Below are 23,783 nucleotides of genomic sequence, written 5' to 3' on the forward strand. Positions count from 1 at the left end.
TTTGCTGCCACCAGTAACAGTCCCAGTGACGGTCCCTGACTTGTTGGAGGGGACACAGTGCTGAGCTATGTGTGTGCTGCCCTGTCCCAAGGGGCCTTGATGATGGAGCACCCTCACCATTGGCTCCTGGTGGCTGTGGCTGCAGCAGTGGATGCCCTGAGGCTGGGGCAGGCTGGGTAGAGTTGGATGGATGTGGATGCTTCAGCAGTGGATTAGGAGTCCATGCTTCAGAGCCATGTTCAAGTAGGTCCCCCTTGTGCTGGTCCCAGTGAGATGATGCTGTCTGGGGGGTAGGTGGCCTTGCCACCACTTAGCTCATCCACCTGGTGACTGAGATGGGCAGCTCCATCTCTGTGAAAAGTCCAGGCTACTCTCCTCCTCTGGAAGGGACCCGTCATAGACCATCTTCAGGTCTCTGAGGAATGACCAGGAACTGATAAGCAGAGGCACGCAGGGATGTACCAGCCCAGGATTGTGGGCGACGTGTTGCCTCTCTGCCAGGGCTACAGTCCTGCCTGTGTCCCCACATGGCCATCACCCATCCAGTAGCTCTTCCGGGCAAGACCACCATGCTCCTTTCCTTCACACCCAGCCCTGGGCATCCCCTGGCAGCTGCCCCCTCTCTTCCTCCTAGTCGCAGGAGGAGCATCCTGCCCACCATCTGAAAGCCACATGGGAAGTGGTGAACATCCATCGGGATGGCTACGAGGTGTAAGAGGCATCTTGTTCCCCTCATATGGTGGTGACAGCTCTGAAGCCTCGTGCTCCTGGGAGCTGTGATGTCACTATTCCATGCTCAGCAGCCCTGCTGCCAGGCTAGGCTGGGAAGGACAGAGGGCTCAGCCTGGGTTCGACCTGGCTGAGCCTGGAGACACCACTGGCTTTGTGTCCCTTGTCCTGGCTGAGGCTTTCCCAAATCAGCTGGGAGGCCAGGAGCCATGCCATCCTCTGTCCAGGTTTTCTTGGCCTGGTCCATGGTCCAGGACCTCCTGGACACAAATTACTCCGTTAGATAGTGCTGTAGTGGGGCCAGCCCAGCTGTGGGATCCCAACTCCCAGCCCGGCTGTGGTGATTGGATCTCAGCTCCTAGGCTGGCTGTGGTGCTGGGAGTCCCTGTTCCCAGTATGGGCCTGGGTGCAGCACCCTGGTTTTTTGGGAGCAGGGCTTTGTGCTCAGGGTGTCTGGGTTAGGACCTTCCTCTCAGAGCTGGAGGCTCTGCCCACCTTGGGGCTTTGCTCACCTGGAGCTCTGCCCTTGGGTGGGGTGGGAAGGAGGGGCTTTGCTCAGGTTTCTTTTTGTTTCCCATTCATTTATTTATTTATTTTTAAGCTTCTCCTGCAGCCCTTCTTTCTGTTGTCATTTAATTGCCCAAGTTCCCTGAATATTTGTCACCTGCCTGGGGATAGAATTTGAGACACATCAAAGGTAGCTGAGCTTCTGCAGGCAATGAGTGAACATCCTTTGGGAGCTGGGGAGAGATTAAACAGCCAAGAAAAACAACTGCTCTGCTCAGGATTGTCCAGGAGGTAAAATGGAAAGGTTGGGGGAGGGGGAGGGACAACCAGCAATATTTGCTTCCCAGAAAATGTCTGCCCAGTGCCTGGGAGGAGACTGATGTGATGGGTCCCTCCAGGGGGGAGGCCTAGCGGGTTCTGGATGGGGGAACATGAGGCTGGAGCAGCTCTGCAGTGGGAACTGAGTGTCTCTGTTCATCTCTCCCAGTTGACCCTGGAATGGGTTTGTCCAGCTGTTTGTCAGAATTGTGTCTGTGCATTGTCTAAATGACTCAGCTTCCTGCCACCCCGCTGGCAGGGCTGAGAGCTGGGCCAGGGATGAAAGGGACTCCAATGAAGTGTCAAACCTGGTGTCACACTTGGGCTGGAGTCCTGTCTGGGGTCAGTGTGGGCAGAAGTGTGGGGAGGTGGGAACGGTCTCGTACCCACCTGGCTGCCTGTGGGCACTGGGGGCTGCTGCCAGGGCTGCTGGGGGCTGCCTCCACACAAAGGATGAATCAGACTTGAACTGCCAGTTAAAAAGTGAAAAAAAAGGAATTTTCAGCTTTGTCTTTGAGAGTAACACAAAGCAAATGGAATAAATGCCAAACAGTGGCATTGTTCTTAGTGTCAGGACTGGATCAAGGCTGCGCTTGGAGAGGGGTCAGCACCTCCGTCTCTGGCAGAAGCCAGTGCTGGCTGCATGTCGTGCACCACTGTGAACCTTGGCAGAGCAGTCTGCCAGGCTCCTGGTGGCTGCCCTGGACCTGCTTGGGCCTGTGACCAGCCCCCTGAGCCCTGTTGAACCTTCATTCAAAGAAGAATGTGTTTCTGGGGTTTTTTTCTTTGGTTTAAAATCCCTATGGCAGTGGTCATTTTGTAGCATAAAATATCTTACAAAAAAGAAACCAGACAAAAACCCCACCACCTAAGATATTCTCCTCCACTTCACTGAAAAACCTTTGGTTTTGATGGTGCTGGTGAGTGAGCTGACATGGGATGCTGTGCCCCAGCATCCAGTGCGTCAATACACCAGCAGGGAATGTCTCCCCTGCTGTCAGCGTGGCCCTGGGAATGTAAGGGAAGCTGGGAACTTTTGGGGAGCAGCCTCTGGAGACCCAACTGCAGGTATTTCAGGCTCCTTTCATGCACAGGGTCACTGCCAGCAGTGCCAAGGTGTAAGGGGGCTGCTACCAGAGTGGGAAACTCATGGAAGCCCCTCCACTTTTTTAACGAGGCCTTGGGGCAGTGTGCTGGTGGGTGCATTGATTTCTCGCAGCGCTGTTGATTAGTTAGATTTTGGGGTGCCAAGTCAAAGGGAGAGTTTGGTTTTATTCTCTAGCTCTGACCTGTGAGAGGTCAGACCTCTGCTAGGGACACCAGTGCTGGGAATAGTTTAAAGAAGCCCCAGAAGGTCTATTTTCCAGGTATGATTTTCCATGGTTATTATGGCAATTTCCTGCTCCTCTTTCCAGTCAGGCAATCTGTCTTCCCTTGGAAGTGAGATGAGCAGCAGCATAAATTGCAGGCAGTGTCCAAAAAGGTGTTTGCAAGAGCAATTCTCTTTGCTGAGCTCCTGCCTGTTTCACTTATTGATCTGTTGCTCTTCTTCCTGCGAACTTGTGGCATTTTCTTCCCTGGAAAGAAATTTTGAGATGTTTGGAGGGATTTTCCCAGGCATATTGGCCTCTGTCAGTTAGTTGGGAAGCAACAGTGATGCTGAGGTTTGTGATTTGCCCTTTGCAGCTCAGGGACTTGCAGGAGGAAGCCAGGTGTGAAGGATGATGCTGACCAGAGCCCAGGGAGGGCTCAGACACGTGTCTCTGGGAAAGCAGGTTGTGTGGTGCTGGGGGAGAGCCCTTCTGCCCTTCCAACATGGGGTTACAGCACTGATGGATGAGGAAAGAGCAACCGATGTCATCTACCTGGACTTGTGTGAGGGATTGGACACTGTTCTGCGTGGCATCCGTGTCTCTAAACTGAAGACGCGGATTTGACAGATGGGCAACTTGGTGGATAAGGAATTGGTTGGGTGGTCACACTGAAAGGGTTGTAGTCAAGGGCTCAATGTCCAGGTGGAGCTCAGTGGCAAGTGGTGTCCTCAGGAGTCAGTGTTGGCACTGGTGCTGTTTGATTCTCTGTCGGTGACACGGGCAGTGGGATCGATGCGCCCTTGGCCAGTTTGCCGATGACACGGAGCTGTGGGGGCGGTCACGGGCTGGAGGGAAGGCACCTGGGCAGGCCAACAGGTTCAACAAGGCCAAGGGCAAGCTCCTGCGTTGGGGCAATCCCAAGCACAAATACAGGCTGGGAGGAGAGTGGATTGAGGGCAGCCCTGAGGAGATGGACTTGGGGGGGCTGATGGATGAGAGGCTGGACAGGACCCAGCCATTCTGTCCCTCTGCTCTGCTTTGGTGAGACCCCACCTGGAGCAGTAGGACGTGGAGCTGTTAGAGTGAGTCCAAAGGAGGCTAATAAGATGCTCCAGGAGCTGGAGCACTTCTGCAATGGAAACATGCTGTCCAGCCTGGAGAAGAGAAGGCTCCAGCAGGACCTTAGAGTCCCTTCCAGTGCCTAAAGGGGCTCCAAGAGTGCTGGAGAGGGACTTTGGACAAGGGCCTGGAGTGACAGGACAAGGGGGAATGGCTTCCCAGAATGCCAGAGATTTAGACTGGATATTGGAAAGAAATTTTTCCGTGTGAGGATGGTGAGGCCCTGGCACAGGTTGCCCAGAGAAGCTGTGGCTGCCCCATGCCTGGAGGTGTTCAAGGCCAGGTTGGACGGGGCTTGGAGCAACCTAGTCTAGTGGAAGGTGTCCCTGCCCGTGGCAGAGGGGTGGAACTGAATGATGTTTAAGGTCCTTTCCAACCCAAACCATTCTGGGATTCTATGCTCATTCTCAGTCAACTGGGCTGGCTGCTTGAGGTGTGCTCAAATGGCATGAAGGCATTTCCATGCGTCCTTTTCCTTTCCCTATCTAGCACTTATCAGCCTGTGAAAGCAGCAGTTGGATCTGGAGTGGGAGGTCTTTCTCATCTAAAAGCGTTGCTCCCTTTCCTGAAGGCCTTTGTTCCGAGGTGGGCCTGGGGCTGAGCCATGGGGCCCAGTGGGGAGCAGGGACAGACTGAGCGGAGCACATTCCCGGTGGAACCAGGTTCCAGTGCTTTAGTGGGAAGGGGGTAGCTGGTGGGTACTAGGTAGTGGTTTCTGGGCTCATGTCTGCTGCCAGAGCTGATACAGCAGAGCTGGTGCTGCTGGCAGGGACATGAGGGCGAGGTGGCTCCTGAGGGATGCTGGTCGCTAAGCAACCGGCAGAGGTGGAGCTTTCTGGGTACCATTCCCAGCACATCCCTGCCTGCATCCCTTCCTGAACCGCTCCTTGCCTGCTCCAGCATTGCCCACATCCTCCCAGGCAGTATAATGGGAGCTCCTACTGCCTGCACCACACTGTCCTGGGGCAGAAGAGCACCCTAGGGTATCTCTGGGTATCGCAAACCTTGATTTGGAGTTTCTCTGCCCAAGATCACCAACACCTTTCCCTGAGGAAGGAAGGTGTCTTGAAGCTCTGTTGACTCCTGTTTGAGGCTTCTACCTCAGCGCTGCTTTTCTGCCTGGTTCTGGGAAGAAGGGCCAAAAGTGGGAGCCTCAAGGCTCCTGCACCCTGAGACTCCCTGCAACTGGGCTGGGAGCTGTGAGTGTGGCTGTGGAATGCTGTGGGAGCCTGTTTCCCCTCCGGGGCAGTTGTGCTGTTGAAGCCTGGATGCCTTCGGTCCTCCTTAGGCAGTGGTTATGTTGGGACAGGACGTTGAGGCTAATATGGGAGGGCTGGGTGGTGCAGAAGGGTTTGGGGAAGTGTCAATGGCTGCACTGCTCATGTGTCCCTGCTTGGAGCTGTCCCTCAGGGCAACCGCAACCCTGTCTGGGTATGTTGTGGTCTTGGGTCCTGTTTCTTTATGACTTTCCCAAGGATAGGTGTTCATAAGGCACTTGGAGAGTCCTTGGTTCAGACGACATCCCACAGCAAGGGAAGGAGCTGTTGGTGGCTGCTTGGGGGCTGGCGGACAGGGAGGTTGCTCTGAGTGGTGGCTTAAAACCTTCAGTGCCTCCACAGGGCTGGTTCATCATGTACCATTGCATTGGAGGATGTTGAGCGCTGAGTGTTGAGCAACCTGCTCTACCAGGCCTTCTCCTGTCCAGCCAGTGCTTCTTGCTGGACTTTGCTGGAAGAGCTGAAGCCCCAGATGCAGCATAGGATCATAAATCTCTCCACTCCTGGTGTGCTCCTAACTCTGCATTCCTTTTGAAAGGTCGGTGTTTGTCTGGAGGAGGCACATTCCTGGCTTTACAGGGCTGCCTGGAGTGACAGAGGCGACAAGCTGGGCAGCCTTTTTCTGTGCAAGAAGCCTCAGTGGACTTCCAGACCTGCCTGGGTTCTCTCCCAGAGCAATGCACTGTATGATTTCAGGCACAGGGGCTGCTGTCAGATCCTGCCATGAGGATCTGTCCTTGATGCGCCTGTTACTCCTGAGTGGCAGAGCTGCCACACTGCTGGTGAGATCCTGTGGTCTGGGATGAGTTTTGGGGTCCCTGTGAACCTGCAGGCTGGTGTGGCTGTACTGGCAAAAAGGTGCTGCATGGCAGTGTCCCCAGTCAGGGAGGGGATTGGTGAGCAGCAGGGATGGCTCTCAGGGAGCCAAGGCTCTACCTGGGAGCAGGGGATGGTTTTCCACCACTGGTGACAGGGAGACACTTCTGCTTGTACTACCAAGTGGGTGTCACAGGGAAGGAGCTGAAGTGTGAGGCAATTGGACTGAAAATGGAGAGCTCTGGAATAGCATCAACCCCATGGCACCTCCTGGGACTCCGAAGTTGCTGCCCTGGCTGAGCTGGGCAGGTGCAGGCAAGGCCCTGGCGGTGCTGAGGGCATCAATAAGGCTTGGCTTCTTTAGGGGAATGCAGGTGAGACTGGAGGGACCCATGGGTGCCAGGGAAGGTGGAGAAGTCCCCAGAGCACTAAGCAGGCAGGCTGTGCTCTGCCCTGAGGATGATGTTGCGGCACCCAGGCTCAGTGGTGGCACATGACATGCTGTGGCAGTGCTGCTGGTCCCATCCCATGTGCTCCAGGGGAGCCTGTGGGTGCAGGGAGAGAAACCAGGGGACAGGGGGACTGGAAGCTGCAGCGTGCCCTGGCTCTTTCATCTCACAGTCGCATGGTGTCTGGGCTGCCCTTCCATGTGGAGAGGCACAGGCTGTTAGCAGGGGCTGAATCACTGCTCTCCTGGCTCACCTGCTACGAGATCTTGCTTTCCACGTTAGTGAGGTTGTGGAAGGTGTTTCTTGGCTTCCAAGGAGTCACAGCAACTTGTTCCTGAACCTATTTACTCAGCTGGGGCGCGTCATTCAAAACCTTGTTCAAAATGGCCCCAAATTTCCTAGGTCTTGCAAAAGGACTGTGTCCTGCTGTGCAAAGGGGAGCAGGAAGGAGAATGCTCCGCCTTTGCATTCTGGCAGGCTTGGAGGAGGAGGAGGCACCTCAGTTCTGTCCCCTTGGGATACAGCAGAGGTCATGCTCCTCTTCCCTGTTTTTTCCTGGTGCCAAAAGGGCTGGGGCCAGAGCGCAGCGGGAGCAAACTGGAAGGAGGGTTGGGTCTCTCAGGACAGACTCTGCCTCAGCTGCTCTCGGTGCTGCCAGCCGAGCTAAGTGGTGGTGAGTTGCCATCTCTGCCTGACTCCAGGCTAACTCAAGGGACAACTCCCGTCAACTTGTTGGCTTCTTTTTCCCCCCTCCAGCTTTCTCCTGATTCATTTTTGACATGCGGCACAATGCCTCTGGAGCCGCAGGGATTCTGATCTCAACTCCCAGGGTGTAGTTTTGTGAAATAAGCTCAGGCTACTTTATTAACTCTGGAGCAGGGGATGGCACCGTGGGCAGTAGGTCACTGTCCATCCCCCACAGGAGATGCCAGGGGAACGCAGAGCATTTGTGAAGAGAGGCACTTTACTGCCTGTCAGCTGTGTGTGCAGAAGGCCAGCATCCTGCTCTGGGGTCAGATGTCTCTGCGATGCCTGACTTGGGCATGATGAGCAAGCAGATGTCTGGGCTGTTGGCAACTGCTGACATAATATAAATACATAATTGCCCAAACAAGGATTGAACACTTGTCAGTTAAGGCTGAACTGGCTGCAGCAGAGCAGCTTCACCAGCCCCACGCAGGGAGGTGGGGTAGCCTCACACTGCCGGCTCCTTCCATGTGGTGGATTCCAAAGCTTGTGGAGGTGTTACACAGGACCACTGCACTCATTTGAGTGTGTTCCCACAGGATCATCCCATCTTTGGTGTCTTTGCTTTCCTTTTTTTCCCGAGTTGACCCAATTCTTCACTGGGCAGCTCCAGCCTGGCTGTCATACTCTGTGTCAGTGATGAGCCACTGTCTGCTTCAGTGGTGCTCAGTGGCTGCCTCAGCCCTGGATTTGGCTCCTTTTCACCAGCTTGGCATCCATCGGGAACTCCAGGTCTGGTCAGTGGAGCTGAACATACCAGCTCAACCGCCTGAGCTTGCCAGGCTGGCTTGGGGCTGGAGAGCAACCACCTGTTTGGACAAAAGTGTCTGAAGTCACTATCAAAGCTCTACAGTGAATTAAGGGACTCTCCCCAGGAACGGACTGATCCAGACAGCCTGGATGAGCCCTTCCTGCCCTCCATGGCCAGGCAGGCTCTGGACTAGGCCCATCACCTGTGCAAGAGGGACAGGAGTGGATGTGTCTCTGCTGAGAACAGCCTCCCATGGTCAGTCCACTGGCAGGTTCAGACCTCATTGCTCTTCCCTACTTTAATTACAGAATCATTAAGGTTGGAAAAGACCTCCAAGATCATCAAGTTCAATCTTTGACTGATCACCACCTTGTCACCCAGCCCAGAGCGCTGAGTGCTGCGTCCAGTCATTCCTTGAACACCTCCAAGGATGGTGACTCCACTACTTCCCTGGGCAGGCCCTTTCCAATGCCTGACCACCCTTTCTATGAAGAAATTCTTTATGGAATGTTCAACCTGATGTTCAACCTGAACCTCCGATGGCACAACTTGGGGCTGTGTCCTCTTGTCCTGTCACTTATTCACTGGGAGCAGAGCCCAACCCCCACCTGGCTCCACCCTTCTGTCAGGGAGTTGTAGAGAGTGTAGAGGTCCCCCCGAGCCCCCTTTTCTCCAGGCTGAGCCCCTCCAGCTCCCTCAACTGGCTTCTCATCCGGCTTGTGCTCCCAACCCTTCCCCAGCTCTGTCTCCCTTCTCTGGACAAACTCCAGCCTCTCAATGTCTTTATCGAAGTGAAGGGCCCAGAACTGAACACAGGACTTGGTGAGGAGCTGGCTCCTCCTGGTACTGTGCTGCCATGGGGTGGGACAGCCGTGGGGTGGTTGGCAGGACAAGGTGGCACAGCTCACCTGGGCCAGTGAAAAGCCCACTCACAGGCTGGGAAGAAAGGTGTCAGGTGAAGACGGACTGCTCACACTATCCTTCATGTTGCTACTGGGATGTTCTTGAGCTCATATCGTCCTGCTGGGCAGAAGAACATTGTGTTCTGTTAGTCTGACATCTCCTTTTCAACCGCTCCTGGCAAAGAGTTGGGAGATAGCAGGCTTGGAGGTGATGGGCAAAGGGTGAGTTGGGGCAGTGGGGCTTGTCAGACTGCATGTGTGCAAGGGGGGACATGGATGGACGTGTGGTGTGAGGCTCACGGAGGTACAGAGGGACGATGCCTGCAAGCGCCTTGTGGCTGCAGGGAGGATGGGATGAGGTGGTTGATGGTATCAGGGGAGCAATAAAGCTTCTCCCAGCACCCCAGTGCTCCTGTAGGAATTGAGTCCTGCCTGCAGGGTGCCCGTGCTCTTGTGCTTCAGTCCTTCCTGTTGTGTGCATGTGTGTTTGCTGGGCAGAGGAGCCAGGTGTGTAGGAATTGGAGGCAAACTGCTTTACTGTAAATGAAGAACATCAGAAGAAATTGTGACTGTCTGGAAAAAGACCTGGAGGCTGAAACATCTGTCAGTGTGACTGACTTGAGGAACAAAGAGAAAACAGTGGGATGTAGAGAGGGGGCTTGAGGCAAGTGTGTAGGGATGAGGGGTGTGAGAAAGTTTTGCACCAGACGATAAATCTTGGTGCTGCGATCCCAAAGCTGTGCTGTCCCAGCTAAGAAGGACCTGCAGGAGCCAGGCTGAGAGGAGAAGTGAACCCCAAGGTCCATCCAGCTACAGGCAGCAAGGGCAGGTAGATCAGACCCTCAGGGAACAGCCAAGACACTGAAGGCAGGAGGAGGAACCAAATGCATCCGGTTTGAGCCCAGCAGCGCTCTGTGCCCAGCTGCCTCTGCCTGCTGGGTTCTGCTCTTTCAGGCTGAGCCGAGAAGAGCTGCTGGGCCTGGCACAGGGGCTGCAGGGACCTCCCTGAGCAGCTTTGCCGTGCTGCACTGGCTCTGGAGGTCTGCTGCTCTCGAGGGCCTCCACATCACCACTGGGAAGGACCAAGGCTGGAACCTGATGGACCCAAGCAGGCACTTCCCCATTGGGGTGGAGGCAGGTCCTGCTGATTGGATGGTGGCTACAGAGAGCTGTTGTCCTGGGCTGAGTGACCCACCCTGAGTGTTGCCTTCTCCGGGTAAGGCTGAGCTGCCACTGATACTGGAACTGCAGGGTTGGTACTGTGGAGGAGTCATGGTGGCCTGGGGACAGTGGGGAGCTGTGAAGCTTGAAATAGTGGGAAAGCAGAAGGAGCTCTGCCCTGGCTGCTCAAGACAGGGACAACCACAGCCCAAAACTAGGGGGAAGGAGGTTTGGTGAGATGATGGAGAACACCTCTCTAATGGGATGAGGATAAAGCCCTGGTGCAGGTGACTGTGTGTGAGAGGAATTGCAGAACCACAGAATGGTTTGGGTTGGAAGGGACCTTAGAGCTCATCTTGTTTGGAACCCACTGCAATGGACAGGGCCACCTTCCACTAGACCGGGTTGCTCCAAGCCCCATCCAAGCTGGCCTTGAACACTTCCAGGGATGGGGCAGCCACAGCTTCTCTGGGCAACCTGTGCCAGGGCCTCACCACCTTCACAGGGAAGAATTTCTCCCTAACATCCAATCTAAATCTCTCTTCTTTTAGTTTGAAACAGTTGCTCCTTGTCCTATCATTATTTCTCCATGTAAAAAGTCTCTCCCCCTGTTTTTTATAAGCCCCTTTTTGTTATTGGAAGGTGATTTAAGGTCTCCCCACAGCCTTCTCTTCTCCAGGCTGAACACTGACAGCCCTTTCAGCCTGTGTCCATAGCAGAGGTGCTCCAGCCTTCAAAGATCTCTGTGGCCCTGGGAGAGGAGACTTATCCCACTCTCCTCTCCATCACAGTCACTATTAAAGGCTTGTCAGGCCGGTATGGGTGGAGCTGCTCCCTTTGTTGAGCTGAGTCCTTTAAATGATCTTTTGAAGCATCATATCCCTTCACAGTGGGGGGCTGCTGCTGCTGCCCCCCCGGGGCTCGCAGAGGCATGGGGGGGCTGGTGGTGGCTGGATGAGGTTGGCAGAACTCCCTTGTAGGAGGTTGCAGGGCCCGGGGCTCCCGCATCAGCTGCATCCAGAGCCTCACCTGTGAGTCAGTGTGTGGCTTATGATGATTCACAGCAGCGCCGCAAGACAGCCACGGGCTGGTGCAGGGCTGGGATTAATGGTCTGGAAGGAGGGCAGTGTGGGAGGAGGGAGAGAATATGTTTTCCCTCATCAGCATTTCCTAAGTCTAACTGTCAGGTATGTCAGCCCTGAGCTGGAGAGATGTTCTCAGCTTGCAAAGGAAGCTCCAGCTGTTGGTCCCCTCCCTGGCAGCACCTGGGCACAGGGTTTGGTGCCCTGGCACCTTGACAAGCTGTTGGCTGCACCCAGCCATCACTGTCCTAACGTGAGAGCATCATCCCTGCTTGGCTGGACCTCCTGGAAGCTCATGACATGCTGCTTCAGGCACAGGCAGCCCATGCCATGCCCTGACCCGACCTGGCAGGAGGATGAGGTGACATCCCTCCCAGAGGGAGGCATCTCAGGAGCTGGGGGCTCCTGATTGAGCAGGTGTTTCTGTAATTCTCATTGAAGGTGAGGGTCTCCTCCCTCCCTTTTCCAGGGATGACCCAGCACATCTGGCACAACTGTGAATCATAGAATCCCAGAATCCAGCCCCTGCTTTCCTTCTGAAGGACTTTTGCAGACCATGTGTCCTGCAGCAAACTGAAACCTGATGGTGGGGGGTTTTTTGTGTTGCATTTTGCAAGTCATTGAGGAGTTTTCAGTTTGTCCCCAGTTTGGGTGTCCATAGTGTCCAGGCACTTGGTTGCCAAAGGCTGGATTCTCACCAGTTCTGTGGGGACACAAATGCTATTGCTGTAAATTTGTACGGAAGTGAGACTGGTGAAGTATTTTCTTAGCAGAGTTGAGCCAGAGCCGGGTAGGAAAGGTTGTTCAAGTCTGTGAACCTCTTGCCCTCTGTCTCCACCAAGGCTGCTTTGGGGCAGCCTGAGGTGTGGATCTGGCCGCCCACGCTGTGGCCCTTCCCAGCGCCTGTAGCCCAGGCTCCTGGATGCTATTCTTGGCTCCTGCTCAGCCCTGTGACTTGTTCAAGCTCCTTTGACACCTTGTCGATTCTTTTGCGTATCTGCGAGATACTTCAGAGGATGGAAATTTCCAAGTTCCAGTTTCCCTGCAGCAGCTGGGCCACACATGTATTTTAGGACTCAGGTGTGGGAGTAGGCACTGCAGTGCTGGGCACTGTGGGCACCTCTGGAGACTGGGCTCAGGGTGGCTTTGGGACTCAGACCGGCTGAAGTGAGGGTGCAGGGAGCACTGGGTGCAGGATAGTGACACTGCACTGATGTGTGTAAAACATACATTATGTATACATCCTGAATAGAAATCAGGCAGGGAAAGCAGCCTGGGCAGGGCTAATCGCTGCTGAAAGACAACCAGGCTCCCTGGTGTTCCTGTCCTAGTGGAACCAACCTTGTCCTGTGGGTCTGTGCCCCTGACTTGGCTCCTTAGTGGGATGTGTAATCCCAGGATGTGCTGTGTTGTGCGTGCTTTTGTTATTCGGTACCATGTGGGGACACTCTGGGGTTTTTTAGGGTCCTGATTCTGCTTCAGTCTGTCACCAGTGGGGATAGGGCTCATGGCTGTGTAGCCACAGGGGTGCTGTTGGTCCCCTCTCACCAACAAATGCTCCTTGTGGCTGAGAGAGGGTCAAATGGGGAGAAACCAGAGGGAAGCCTGCATTGGTGTCTTTAGGTGTTCAGAAAGCATGAGCCAGGCATCCCAAAAGTGGGGAACTGGGTTAAACTCAACAAATATTCAAATAACAGCCCCTCCAATGCTTGGTTTGAGGTAGGTGCCAAGGACGGAGCTGAGCTGATGTTGACAGGGACACGTGGTCCAAATAGGGTGTTTTGGGAAAAGACTGTTTTGGGCATAGATCAGCTGTGCCATGCCATAGCCCCTGACCCTTCAAATCCTCCCTCCTCCTGCTTGGACTGGGGAGGGCATTAGGAGCACACGTGGCCATGGTGTCCCCATGTGACTAGGGTGCCAGCAGGTGCCTCTGATGGCAGGAGGTTATGAGGAATGATGAACCCTCACCTGGATTTAAACCCTTGAGGATTAATGACATGTTTTCCCCTATGCCTGTCCTTCCATGCCCTCTCAGGGGGCTGCCAGGCCAAAAGAGGCAGCTGGATGCGGGATGAGGCCGGTCCCAAATACCAACATCCAGTGCTGGGATGTGCCCAGTGCTATGTGCCCAGTTCGGATGATATTTTTCAATTGATTTTCCCACCTTTCCAGTGCCGGAATTGGCTTTGCCAGCCCTCCCCTTCCCCCACCTCAGCTCAATTTCTACCAAATAATCAGAAACATGTTGATGCTTGAAATCAGAGGCTCTATCTGGGATGGAAGAAATGTTGAATCAGCTTGTAGCTTGAACTGCTCTGTGCAGCAGCCACCACCCTGCCTTCCTCCAGGTTCCCGAATGCCTCCAAAAGAATACTTGGCAGCCAGCTTTGCCAAGGTGGTGGTGGGAGGGATGAGACCGGTGCCCCTCCACCCCCACAGCATCCTTCACTGGGATCCAAGGACTTATTGGAATGCTGAACTAAAACCTAGGCCCAGCTTAGCCGTGACCTCTTCCAGGACTTGAGCTGTGTCCCACTGTAGTCCAAGGGAGCTGGCTCCGTTTCCCTGCCTGAGTCACCAAATCGTGCTCCAGGCGGCAGTGGAGGATGCAGATGGTCCCCTCCTATACTGGGTAGGATCACAAGGATATGAGGAAACCGTGTCATGGGGTCAGCAGGAGCAAGGAGGGACTCTCCAACAGCACTGTCTTTGCAGGAACTTGGCTCAGTGCTTGCTTAGGGGGCATCTCTCTGGCAGGGGGGGCGCGAGTCTGGAGTCCTCAAACTGCTCCCTGTGCCAGGAGGCACTTTGGTGTGGTTTTTTTGTTGGGTGAAGAGGTGCAGGATCAGGCTCAGGCCACGAGCCACATCTCCATGGGATAACTCAGGCATTAGCTGGGTCCTTGCTGAGCCCACTGGCACGACAGCAGTTTTGGGGGCTCTTCTGGGGGTGGTCCTGTGGCTGATATCTTTATGCTGGCCCGAATCCTGCACTGAAACGCAGATGAAGATCTCTTGGGCTCTGTCTCTCCCTCTGATGTGCTACCTGAGTTAGCCTGTGCCACCCTGAGAGGGGTTAATTTGTTTCTCCTTAGATAAGTGAGGGAGCTTGTCCATGGGGTGACCTTCCCCTGCTCCCAGCAGAATGTGCCATCCTTGGCCACTGACAGGCTTCTGCCAAGAGGGTGGAGCCAGGCTCTGCTCAGCAGTGCCCAGGGACAGACCCAGGGGCCATGGGCACGAACTGACACACAGGAGGGGCCCTCTGAGCATCAGGACACACTTTTCCACTGTGAGGGTGGCTGAGCACTGGTGCAGGTGCTCAGGGAGGTGGTGGAGTCTTCAACTGTGGAGAGACTCGAAAGCCGCCTGGGCACATCCTGGGCAGCTGGCTCTGGGTGGCCCTGAGGGAGCAGGGACTGGGCAGGGTGACCTCCAGAAGTGCCTCCAACCTCACTCAGCCTGTGATCCAGTCCCCTGAGCACAGCCTAGTGGCCTGGGCAGTGTGCATGGGGTTCAGCACAGTGCAGTGGGGTCCTCGATGGGCTTAGAACAAGCACTGATGCCACAGGGCCCAAGTGCCAGCAGGACCCTCTTTGAAACCTGTTGCTGTTCAGGTCTCCCCAATCCATTTGCACCCTGTGGGTCTCACTAGTCATGGAACCACTGAGGTTAGAAAGGAGCTTTTAAAATCATTGAGCCAGTACTGCAAAGACCACCACTAAACCATGTTCCCAAATGCCTAATGTGTCTTTTAAATCCCTTCAGGGATGGTGACTCCTGGTGTGCCAGTGACTGACCACCCTTTCCGTGAAGATTTTGAAGCCAAGAAGGGCATTTCTGTAGGCACTTCCGCAGTTAGTTGGTAGTGGATGCAGTGGGTCCCTCCCACTCTGACACCACAGGGCCTGAGCCATCATTGCTTCTTGCCAGGGATGGAGGGAAAATCCTTCCTGCCCTTGTTTTCCTTAGGCTGCCTGATGGAACCAGCTCAGGGTTGCTGTTCAGTTGTGGATGCTCAGAGATGGGTGATGTCAGCCCTGAACAGTGGAGAGCAGCCAAGAACTGATAGCCCCCAGCCCCAAACCCCTATGGCTTCACCCTCATGGAGAGGGGGTAAGGGGGAGATTCAGGGCTGGAAATGCCACTGAGGACACTTAGGCTGCCGACGCTGGGAGTCCCTTACAGGGGCATTCGTGAGTGCTGCTCCCATGGGAGCTGCAGAGGCCAGGGAAGCTGCAAGCCCCACTGGTCCCTGGCCTGCCGAACTCATGGGGATTGTACTGCCAAGGTCGGGGTATCCGGTTAGGGTGCAAACAGACCAGGCAATGATTTCAGAGGAGGGGAGCTTGCTGGGAATTATGGGATTACTGATTCTTCCTTGCTGCAGATTTCTGTGTTTCAGAGTGAGATCCCCCTGGGCTGTCCCAGTTCAGTGGCTCAGGAGTCCCTGTGCAAGGTGACCAGCCCTGAGGAGGGCTCATGGGGAGGTCCCTCGAGGCTCTGACCTAGTCCCTGCCCATCTGGTTCCCCCGGGGCAGATGTTCTTGGGTGAGGGGACAGTCCTTGAGCATCCCAACCCATGGGTACTGCTTGGAGAGCTCATACTGATGAGCAGCTGGGCAGTTGGGGCTGAACGGCGGTTTCTCCCTCTGCATCCGGCACTGTCACCCGCACGGGTGGGGTGACTGTATCCTGACAGCCGGAGCCTGCCGGGAGCCCCTCCCAGCAAGTCCCCAGACTTTGTCTGGCTTGTGCTTCTTCCCCTGTGGTTCTTGATGGCTTGGTGTGCCTGGGAGTTTCCATCAGTATGTGTCCAAACTACACTGTGGTGGGTCCTACCTGGACACTGCTGCTCCCAGCAGGCTACCCACACCTGGTCAACATAACCCAGCCCCTGCCAGCCCCCATGGGCTACCTGGGTCCGGGGTGTTGGGCAGCACCTGCTGTCTGGCCAGTGTCCCTGTGGGTGTTCCTGCCTGTGCTCTGGCTGTCCCCGCTGCCTGCTGATGGCAGGATCATTCCCTCTGCACAGCAGGGTCAGTGCTGGGCTTCCTGGACCTCCTGTGCTGCTGTGTTGCAGGGTATGAGCACCCCTGCAGTGCGTGGTCCCAGTGCTTGCTCTGTGGTGTTGTCCCTTCCAGGGGACAAAGGAGGGATGAGGAGCTTCGTGCCCAGGAGACAGGGATGTGCTGGGTGTCACACTTGGCACTTCCCCCTGGACAGGGCTGATGAAAGAGCTTTTGTTGAGCCCCCGCTTCTGGGACATCTCAGAGCAGACTGGTGCTAACACGGTGCTTGGGGACGTGGTTTGGAGGGTCACAGTGTTTGCTGCCACAAGACCCATGGAAGGGATGAGTGGGATGCAGGACTGTGCCAGGTTAACTTGGGGCGAAGATGTACAGTGGATCCAGTTCCCATGGAGGAGCTGAGCTCTCCTTCCCTGCCAGGGCATACACGGGGAAGGATCCTTGCAGGAGCGCAATCTGGTGCCTGGCCTGGGATGAGTCAGGTGTTTGCAGGCAAGGGAGGTGATGGGGCTGGTGCCAGCATCCCAGTGGGACCCTCCCACCATGCCAAGGGCACTGGTGCAGGCCCAGAATGCCTGGGAGTGGGGAGCCTGGCAGAGGGCTGGGAAGGCAGCCCAGCTCCCAGCCCAGCTGCGGCTGCAGTGCACATCCATCCGTCACTGCGGGGGAGGGGGGGGGCGGGAAGAGGCGGCTCTGTATAAAGCACTGCCTCGGATGCAGCACAGCCCAGCAGGATGAGCCATGCTGGAGCCATGGGGAGCTTGCACCAAGGTAGGGCCCCACCACGGACACGGCCACTGCACAATGCTCGGCACTGCTGCTGATGCTCTGGGCTTTAGCCAGCAGTGGGTGCCCTGGGGAGAGCTGGGTGGGGTGCGAGTCGTGGAGCCTGGGAGGGGAGATGATTGGACTTGCTCTAAGCGGTCTTTTCCAAACTTAGTGGTTCTATGACAGGGCATTTTACAGCTGGGAAACCACTCAGGGCACTGCAGATCTCTGCCTCTGCCAGTCACCGGTGAGGATAAGTGGGGTTCGTTCTTCAGGAGCTGGGGATACTCTCTGTTTCTGATCCCCCTGCTTCACCATAAACAGCTCATGTGATTCTCTGGCCCTGCTGCAGAGCAGCACAGGAGAGCTTCGCTTCGCTGCAGAGCATTTTGGGGATTTGCACGTCCTGTGCCAGGGGATAAGTGCTGGGGGGCAGCGGGGCTCAGGTTGGCAGCAGGGCTCAGTAGGGGCAGTGGGGCTCAGGGTGCCATATATTGCCAGGACTTTGGGGCTATTTTCCCTGTTTGCTCTTTCTGTGTCCCCAGAGGATCCCCAGGACTCCTCGCCAGGCTCCTCTCAGGTTTCCAGGATGGCTGCAAGGCACTGCCTGTGCTCCTATCCTGCCTGTCCCCTGCCAGCTCAGCCCCTGCCTCATCAGGGGTGCTGGGTTCCACAGCCCTGGTGAGCACCTCTGTCCTTGGGGGCTGGCAAGTACCTGGACCCCCTGACCTTTGTCACACAGCCACTGCCACCCCTGCAGGGTGCTCCTCATCTCCGTCCGTCTCTGCAGCAGCCATCTGTCCCACAGCACAGTGGGGAGCTTTGCTGCCAGGATCAGCCCTATGGGCCCTCAGTGGTGGTGAGGCAGGAGGGTGCTGGGGTGTCATCCAGCTCTGTGCACCCTAGTTATGCTAGAGCCTGCAAGGCCCCATTCAGGCACTCAGCATGGAGCTAGGATCTGCTCAGGACTGTGATGGTCCAGAGGTTAAACTTCAGGGATGGGCAGCAGCCTCGGCAGATAGTGGGGGGGAAACAGAGCCAAGTAGCAAAGGGGGATGGTCAGCCCTGGAAACCATCCTGGCAACTGGGAGTGACTGGGCAGGGGAAGGGGAGAGCAGGCTGCAGCAAAACCAGCTTGGAGGTGGCAGGGAAGGGAAGGTCCTGAGTGGGGAGCGTTTTGGACGCTGGAGGCAGGATGTGCTGGGGCAGAGCATTTGGGAAAGCTGTGAATCCATACTCTGGCTTGAAGGGGGAAGAAGAGGAAAACACCAAGGGAAGGAGGAGCAGGCAGGGAGATGAGGGGAGGAGATTCCAGGCTTGATCAGCAGGTCTGCCTCTGATCCTGCTAAGGCTTTCTTTGCAGTTGCCATTCCCACGTGCCTGTTCCAGTAGCCTGGAGCTCCTTTCAGCTCCAGCCATTTCCCCTTTGGAGAACAACCCCCAGTCCATAGGGGTCCAGCGGCAGCAGAATTGAGCCAGCCCTTGCTGGAAACTGGGCTTGTGCTGAAAACGTGGCCTTGCTGAAAACTGGGTGCATGGCACTGGGGCCAGTGGGTGCCGAGGAACCCTTCGGCCATCATCCTGCACAGGGAAGGGTCTGGGGGGACGGTGTCCGCTGCCTCCTGCCTTCTCCAGCTACTGCCAGGCAGCTGCCAGCCTCAGCATGGGAGCTGCTCCAGCCTTGGCTGCACTCCCGAGGGGACGTGCACGAGAAAGGCTAGGTACTGGGAAGGGCTGGGACAGCCTGGTAAAGGCTGGCACCCAACGGAATTGGGTCCTGCTCCTTCTGTGGGAAATATTTAGAAAAAAATTATTTGGGACAGCATCTCTACTTGTCTCTACCCAGTTCGCTGCAGTTGTGGTGTATATCTCTTTTAAAGGTTTGTGGTGGAAATCGTCAATGAAACTATCCCTTTGGCAGCACGCTGGGACCTGTGTCCTTTCTCAACCCATGGTCCCCCACACCAGAGTCTCCTGCATAGGGTGGGCAGCAGAAGCTGAGTTCTGCATCCAGAAGGTGCTGTGTGATGGGCAACACTCCACGGCTGCTGCGTGCTGTCTGAGGTTTGCTTGCCACCTCCACATCAGGGGCAGCTCCTGTCTGAGCCACAGAGCTGCTCCCATGATAACCAACATCTGCTTCTGGAGCTCTTGAATGCCACAGAAAAGGCCATGGGGAAAAAAGTGGGGAGAAGGGGCTGAGGCAGGTTGCAGTGGTTGCCTCACTGTGAATCTCAGGTCCCTTCAGAGCCTGCAGGTGCCCTCAGGGTGCTGAACACTCCCAGCCTGGCACAAGGGACAGTTGGGGTGCTGGTGGTCATGTTGGCCTTGGTGTCCTCCCACAGCCCCGGGAGCAGATGACCAGGCTTCCATGGAGGGTGGCAGCATCCTACTGCTGGCCAGAGCTCTAGGGGCTGGTGCCACCATCCCCAGGGGCTTGGTGCTGCCAGGCTGGTGCTGACCTTCAGTGCCAGCCAGCCCTGAGCCCCCTGGCTGCCAGTAGCATTGGGGTGAGTGGCAGTGCTGGCAGAGCCCTGATTCCATGCTTCCGACCTCTCCACTCAGCCCCACTGTGGGCAGGGAACCCTGAGCAGCAGCACTGCCCACACAGCTGTGGCACCCACACCCACCAGCCCCTGAATGCAGCATTGTGGCTGTGCCCAGGAGTGTGGCGGTGCCAGTGTGGCCCCTCCATTGGGGCTGTGCAGCTGCAGGGCTCAGCTGCAGTAGTGTCATGCCCAGGGCCACTGCCCCACTGCCAGCCCCAGCTCCCTTGGGGCAGCTCCCTGACCCTCATCCCCCAGCAATGACCCTGTGTGGGGACTGGAGTCTCCCCACCATGGCTGCAAGGTGAGAGATTGAGGGGCTCCCTGCTCCTCCTGAGCCCATCCAAAGTTTGGAGGGGGGCTTGATCGTCCCCGCTGTGTTCCACACTGCTGGGGCAGGAGCAATGCCACAGGGATGGGCTCAATGGGCCCTTTCTGGGCTGGGATCCATCGGAGCTGAGGTTTCCTCTGTGGCTGTATAGAGCCCTGTGTCTCTGCCCAGGCACAGAGACACGTGGTGCTGCAGGAAGGAAGAGCGTGCAGTGGGAATTACTGGGACCAGGGAAGGGGGATGGTGGCCAGGGTTCCAAAGCAGGGTGGCAGGAGAAGCAAGGTCATGGTGTGAGCAGGGAGATGGTCCCTGGGGGTTTGCCAGCTCCTTTACCAGGGGTCTGCCACCCCGGCACTGCTGTGTTGTGCTCTCACGGGCTTCAGCTGGTAGTCAGGGTCCCTAGGTCAGGCTCCTTGCTTGGAACTGGAGCTTAATATGCAAAAGTAGGTCTGGCTGGGCAAGATGGGATGAATTCCTAGCCTACTACCCTTAAAAAAAGGCCTCATTTCCTCAGGGATCAATGCTTCCCACTGCAGAGGGAAAAAGTAGTTTGGAAGAAAGTTTAGAAACCTTGAGTGAAAAACCCAGCGTGTTTTTGGCCTGAAGGGATGGTTATCATTTTAGAGATTTCATATTGATTAAAAAATTCACACACTGAGATCCAGGCAGAAGCACTTAGGAATGATCCACCCAGGGATTGGAGCTGGGAGCATGCAACTGCTTGAATTTGCAGTGGAAAAACAGCAGCCCTGTTTTCTCTGTGGAAAAAACCAAACCACTGGTGACCCTTGAAAGCTTCTGGTGCCCTTGGCCAAGCAGTGGGGTCTGTCAGGAGGAGCTGAGCTAATGCTCCTCAGGGGCCTGTGGCAGGTTGTCCTGCCTGTCATGGCCAGAAGAGTGTGGCCCTGGGGCAGGGTGGTGAAGTCCTGGGCCTGTTGGTGTGAACAGAGTCCCTCTGTGGTGACCACACAGCCAGCATGGCCAGCAGCAGTGTCACTGACCTGTGTGCATGGAAGGGGGATGCTCCCAGATGATCCTGCACTGCCGAATTGGGTGGCAGGAGGCACAGGCTGACTCCTGTGTCTTCCCTGTCACCTCCTCTCTGTTCTCTCTCACCCCTGGAGTCAGTTTTAGCCATTTTTATGGGTAAGGTTTCACATTTTCCCACTGCTGAGGACACCTGAAGGGCGGTGGAGGGACAGGAGCTGTGGCGTGGGATGGGTTTGCTTTGTAACAGAAAGTCAGCAAGTCCGTGGGTGACACCGAACTGAGCCTGAGCAGTGCAGCAGATTCACCAGGGATGTGGCATCCAGAGGGACCTGGGCAGGCAGGAGGAGTGAGCTCATGTGAACCTCATGCAGTTCAACCAGGCCAAGTGCAAGATCCTGTATCTGAGTCAGGGCAACCCCCAGCATCAGCACAGGCTGGAGGCTGGGTGGGTTGAGAGCAGCCCTGGGGAGAGGCACTTGGGGGTCCTGGTCAGTGACAAATTGGATGTGACTTGGCCATATGTGCTGGTACCCAGAAACCAGTCGTGGGCTCATCCCACACTGTGGGCAGCAGGTGAGGGTGGGATTCTGCCCCTCTGCTCTGCTTGGGTGAGACCCCACCTGCAGTGCTGCCTCCAGCTCTGGGATCCTCAGCACAAGGACATCAACCTGTTGGAGCAAATCCAGAGGAGGCCACGAAGATGCTCCAAGGGCTGGAGCCCCTCTGCTCTGGAGCCAGGCTGAGAGAGCTGGGGGGGTTCACCTGGAGAAGAGAAGGCTCCAGGGAGACCTGAGAACCCCTTCCAGGGCCTGAAGGGGGCTTATAAGAAAGATGGAGAAAGACTTTTTACCAGGGTCCGGAGAGACAGGATAAGGGGCAATAGCTTCCCACTGCCAGAGGACAGGATTGGATTGGATATTGGAAAGAAATTCTTCCCTGTGATGGTGGTGAGGCCCTGGCACAGGCTGGCCAGAGAAGCTGTGGCTGCCCCATGCCTGGAAGTGTTCAAGGCCAGGTTGGACGGGGCTTGGAGCAACCTGGTCTAGTGGAAGGTGTCCCTGCCCATGGCAGGGGGTTGGAATTGGAATGGGGATCAGAAATGTCCTGTGTGGGCTTACACACTCCACTAAAGTGCAGGTTTTATGGTGCTGCAGGCATTACTCAGGGCTGCTGGTGTGGCTGTTCCGTGGGCAGGGTGGGTGATGTGACCCCAGGGAGATGCTCTGATTGAGCCGCCTCGTCCAGCCACAGCCTTCGGACACTCCAATGGGGGCGATCCCAGCAGATCTGGCACAGACTGATGGGGAGCTGGTGGGGCCTGAGCAGCCTGAGTGACGGGTGGGTGATGGTCCAGAGGGTGCTCCATGACCTTGGTGCATGGATCATCCCAGGAGCTCTTGCCAGCCCACACTACATTGGCATAAAAGGTTTCAAAAACATAAATGTTCTAAAAACATGTTGCTGAGCACCCCGGCATGGAAAGTGCCTTCCCCTCGCTGTTCCTGGCCCTGGGTTTGTTTTTGCATCATGCACTGGACAGGCAGCTGGGGCTGGAGGCAGGAATCTCGCCGCTCCACAGGGTCCCACGCTGACCGTGGGAACATGTTTGTCATTTCCTTTGTCAGTGCAGGCTTTCCCGTGACTCACAGCCTTGTTTTTCCTCCCACTCCTAAAAAACATGAGTGAAGGTACCTATGGGTGCAGCGCAGGGGGGAGCAGGGGGTCAGGGCAGCCTCACTGCCCGCTGTGAGTGCAGAGATGGGGCATGAGCCAAGCCCTGCCTGTGGTGGGTCCCTGTCACTGGGCAGCAGATCCATGAGCGGACAGGGAGCCGAGGTCTGGCAGAGTATCCGTGCAAGAACAGGGAGCTGGGATCTGGCAGTGGATCTGTGCATGGACAGGGAGCCGCGGTCTGGCAGCGGATCCATGAGTGGACAGGGAGCCGGGGTCTGGCAGCGGATCCATGCATGCAGGCAGTGGGGCAGAGATGGGCTTGTCCCAAGGCTCCCGTGCAGCCAGGGCATCCCAGCTGCTGGCTGCCTAGCCAACATCGTCCATGCCCGTGTGACCTCAGTGACCCCTCCTGTCTCTTCCTCGGGTGGCGGTGGCAGAGCGGGGTGACCAGCAGCCATGACAACGGAGACGGGCCCCGGGTCGGAGGTGAGGAATGCGCAGGAAGAGGCTCCGCAGCAGCAGCTGGAGGCGGCTGCCCACGGCCCCACCGCAGCCCCCAACCCCACTGGCCGGGACAGCGACGCCAACGAGAAGCCCGGGGCACAGTCCGATGCCCGAAATATGGAGCCAGTGAGTGGGTGACAGACGGGTGCCACGAGAGGCAGGAGGGGGAGGCGCAGCAGAGGAGAGGGTGTGCCACCGCTCACTGCTGTCAGTCACTGTGGCCTTGCTGCGGTGCGGGGGCTGCAGGAGCCCAGTGAAGTGGGCACATCCCTTGTGCCCGAGGGGAACGTACTGGAGGGGAGCCCCCCCAGCCAGGGTGGTGGTGGCTCTGCCAGCTGCTTGCACAGCTGCCCAGCTCCTTGCCCACAGCTCCTTGCAGGCAGGGCAGGACAGGCAGAAAGAGCCATGCGGCAGCCTGGAATGCTGACGGGGCTGGGAATGGCAGTGCAGGTCGGGGCACAGGGAGGGAGCAAGTGGTCCCGTGTCCCCTGCTGAGCTGCCCTGGGCAGGGCTGGGAGCAGCGGCCACACCCGCTGTTGGCTGCAGAGTTGCCGCGGAGCTGAGCTGTTGGGCAAGGAGGTTTTGGGTGCTGAACTGGCCCCAGGTGTCCATTTTCCAGGGACCTGGCTTGTGCTGGCAGTGTGGGTTGGGAAAACTAGGCTTGACTGAGGACTCCTAAGAGGTCATCAGCCTCCCTGCCACCGGCTGCCCTCTTCTGCCTGCTGTGGAGGGCTTTCCCCCTCTGTGTGTCCATCCTGGCGGTGGTG

General features: G+C 56.5%; 1 protein-coding gene across 12 annotated transcripts in view; it reads left to right on the plus strand.

Moving 5' to 3' along the window:
• Positions 1–23,783, plus strand: part of EPB41L1 (erythrocyte membrane protein band 4.1 like 1) — a 67,271-nt gene that overhangs the window by 13,939 nt on the left and 29,549 nt on the right. For 11 of the 12 annotated variants that reach the window (XM_027740395.2, XM_039383840.1, XM_039383843.1 and 8 more), the window contains exon 3: positions 22,950–23,142. In XM_027740395.2, the coding sequence (XP_027596196.1) occupies positions 22,969–23,142 (174 nt within the window). In that variant the 5' untranslated portion in view covers positions 22,950–22,968. Of the gene's footprint in view, positions 1–16,902; positions 16,975–22,949; positions 23,143–23,783 lie in introns of those variants that run through there. The other variant, XM_039383839.1, reaches the window with a different exon arrangement.

This window comes from Pipra filicauda, unplaced genomic scaffold, assembly GCF_003945595.2.
Source record: "Pipra filicauda isolate LSUMZ 115617 unplaced genomic scaffold, ASM394559v2 scaffold327_size997775_pilon, whole genome shotgun sequence".
NCBI lineage: Eukaryota > Metazoa > Chordata > Aves > Passeriformes > Pipridae > Pipra > Pipra filicauda.